This window comes from Phocoena sinus, chromosome 15 (genome assembly GCF_008692025.1).
Source record: "Phocoena sinus isolate mPhoSin1 chromosome 15, mPhoSin1.pri, whole genome shotgun sequence".
In the NCBI taxonomy this organism is placed as follows: domain Eukaryota; kingdom Metazoa; phylum Chordata; class Mammalia; order Artiodactyla; family Phocoenidae; genus Phocoena; species Phocoena sinus.
Genome location: NC_045777.1, coordinates 48,035,181 through 48,038,093, shown reverse-complemented (window position 1 = coordinate 48,038,093; position 2,913 = coordinate 48,035,181). Strand labels below are relative to the sequence as shown.

The window sequence follows — 2,913 nt, the reverse complement described above, 5'->3', positions numbered from 1 at the left end:
GCAGTGAGAAGCCCACGCACTGCAACAAAGAGTAGAAGCCTGTGGGCAGCAACGAAGACCCAATGCAGCCAAAAATAAATAAATAATAAATAAATAAATAAAATAAATTTATTAAATAAAAAAAAAGAGTTGAAAAGACAGAGCTCATGTCACCAAAGAACCTTCTGGGGCCAGTTTCTCTTATTCCCAACATGGGGTCCAGACCTCTCTGGGCTGGGCTTGTGGGACCTTGTGGTTTGGGGGGTGGTGGTGTGGATCTGCCTCACAATGACCTGTCTGAGCCCTCACCCCATGTCACATTTTAGCATCTGTTTGGCCAATAAGACTGCGGCACACAAACCAGTCTTATTCCCCACTTGGCCTCTCCTTTTATGTCACAATATGAACTTGTGGATATTAATCTGGCTACAGCTGCTCACAAACCAGTTGGCAAGGTCAAGAGGACCAGCACAGTAAGATGTGGAAGAGAATCGACCGTCAACTCAAGATCAAAGCAGGGGATGGGCCTCAGGCAAGCCAGCTCAAGGAATTGGGTCCAGCTCAGGAACTCACTGTGCCACACCCTGTAGCGCTGTCAGAATTCCAGAGCTTCCCTGTGTTTGAGGACATCAGTCATCACATCAAAGAAGTGGGGGCCCAGCTGGTAAAGAAAGTCAATGCCATCTTTCAGCTGGACATCACCAAGGATGGGAAGACCATTCTGCAGTGGACCATTGATCTGAAGAATGGCTCTGGGAGCATGTATCCGGGACCCGCCAGGCTCCCAGCGGACACTGTCTTCACAATCCCAGAGCCTGTCTTTATGGCGCTGGTTTTGGGCAAAATGAACCCTCAGAAGGCTTTCCTTGCTGGCAAGTTCAAAGTGAGCGGCAAAGTTCTGCTTGGCCAGAAGCTGGAGAGGGTTTTCAAAGACTGGGCTAAGTACTGAGCCTGCAAAAATTCCAAGGAAATGACCAGCACTTCCCTCCGATTATAATGTTGAGCGGAAATCACGCTTCAGCTGAAGATTAAAACAAAAAGTATTCAATATTTTTTCTCCAATTCTTCCTATTCAAGTTTAATTAATTTTTCTGCTGATGTGTAAATTTGGAGCGAGGGTTCTAGAGCAGTAAAGAGTGTTGGAGTGTATCATCTAAAATCTTTGTCTTTTTCTTTTCTTAGGTTCATTTATGTCATAATATGCTAGGGTGAAAGCCCCAGGTAGAGAAATGGGTGGTTTTGACGGTTGGATTTAAATGGTCCAGTGATTGAGTTCCTGGGACTTTTGTTTTGTTTTGAGTCTGGTGCTTTGGGAAAGAAGCGGTAACCACCACTGTGCAGGTCTGCATTCCAGTCGGTAGCTTGGTTCTTCGAGGAGACCTTAACGCGGGTGGCAGCGTTCTAAGAGGGTGGGTTCCAGAGCTGTGTGGATGGAGCGAGGCCATCGAGAAGACGCACTCTTGGCGTAGAGTGACTTCTGATGGATTTAATTCCAGGAGAGTCAAAGGGCTTGAACGATGTTCTAGGCTATTTGTGTTTAAACCAGAACATGCATCAGATTGCCTGGAAGCCCAGATTGCTGGACCCCCCCCTCAGAGTTTCAACTCTGTAGGTCTGGACTGGGGAGATGTGCATCCCCAGGTGATGCTGGTGGGACCACCCTTGCAGAACCCCTCCTGCCGTTCATGCATAGCTCTCGGTATTGATCATAACTATTCTACTCTAGACCCACACGGTACTGCCATCATATAAAGATCTGCTGCAGGCAGATTACACAGCCCACCTGTGGGCCATTTCCGGAGTGTCAGGAGCTTGTGTGCACAGCATTTTTTTTTTGCGGTACGCGGGCCTCTCACTGTTGTGGCCTCTCCCGTTGAGGAGCACAGGCTCTGGACGTGCAGGCTCAGCGGCCATGGCTCACGGGCCCAGCTGCTCCGCGGCATGTGGGATCCTCCCGGACCGGGGCACGAACCCGTGTTCCCTGCATCAGCAGGCGGACTCTCAACCACTGCGCCACCAGGGAAGCCCCGCTCAGAGCATCTTACAAAATCAGAGGTCATGCTGGGAGACTTTCCCTGCTGGGAACCCTCTCCGTACACTGGGAGGACTGGAATGAAGCGGCTGCAGCCTGATGTGGCCTCCTTGTGAGTGTGTGGATCATTTGTTCCCATGTGACCAGTGTGTACCTTATCTTGTAGGTTAAATACACACAGTGTGGACCCTCTGAAACCTGCACGGGAGCTCCATGAAAATGGCCATGATCAAACACATGCCTACCAAACGATCCAGCTATTCCATTCCTAGGCATTTTCCCAAGTACAAACATTTGTACGTGAATGTTCACAGCAGCTGTATTTGTGATGGTCCCAAACTGTAAATAAACCAAATGTCCATCAATGGATGGACAAATCACGGTCTGTCGTATCCTGGAATAGTACTCAGCAATGAAACGGGATGAGTTTTTGAAGTGGGCATGAGTACACAATGGATGTCAGAACATCCACACAATGGATGTGCTGAGTAAACGAAGCCAGAGAAAACCAGGTATGTACCATATGATTCTGTTTACATAACATGGTAGAAAATGCCGGCTGTAGTGGCAGAAAGATCAGTGGTTGCCAGGAGACAGGGATGGATGGGGAGTGGGTAGGGCTGGGGGGTATTATAAATGGCTATGAGGAAACTGGGGGGTGATGGATACATGTCCTGATTGTGGTGATGTTTTCACAGGTGTATATGTGGGTCAAACATCAAATTGTGCACTTTATATACACATAGGCAGCTTATTATGTATCAGTATAACTCAATAACACTGTTTTAAAAGCCTCCTGCCTTCATTCAAAATGAAGTTGTTGTAAGAGAATTTAAGACTTAATGCTTCTCTGGGTATGAGTCATCTGACCTCATCGTGTGTCTGTCTTCCACTTTCACTGA

General features: G+C 47.8%; 1 protein-coding gene across 1 annotated transcript; it reads left to right on the top strand.

Moving 5' to 3' along the window:
• Positions 1-430: 430 nt before the first annotated feature.
• On the top strand, positions 431-1,138 carry SCP2D1 (SCP2 sterol binding domain containing 1). The gene has a single exon (XM_032603776.1). The coding sequence runs from the start codon at positions 458-460 to the stop codon at positions 926-928; it is 471 nt and encodes a 156-aa protein (XP_032459667.1). The 5' UTR covers positions 431-457; the 3' UTR covers positions 929-1,138.
• The last annotated feature ends 1,775 nt before the right edge of the window (positions 1,139-2,913 follow it).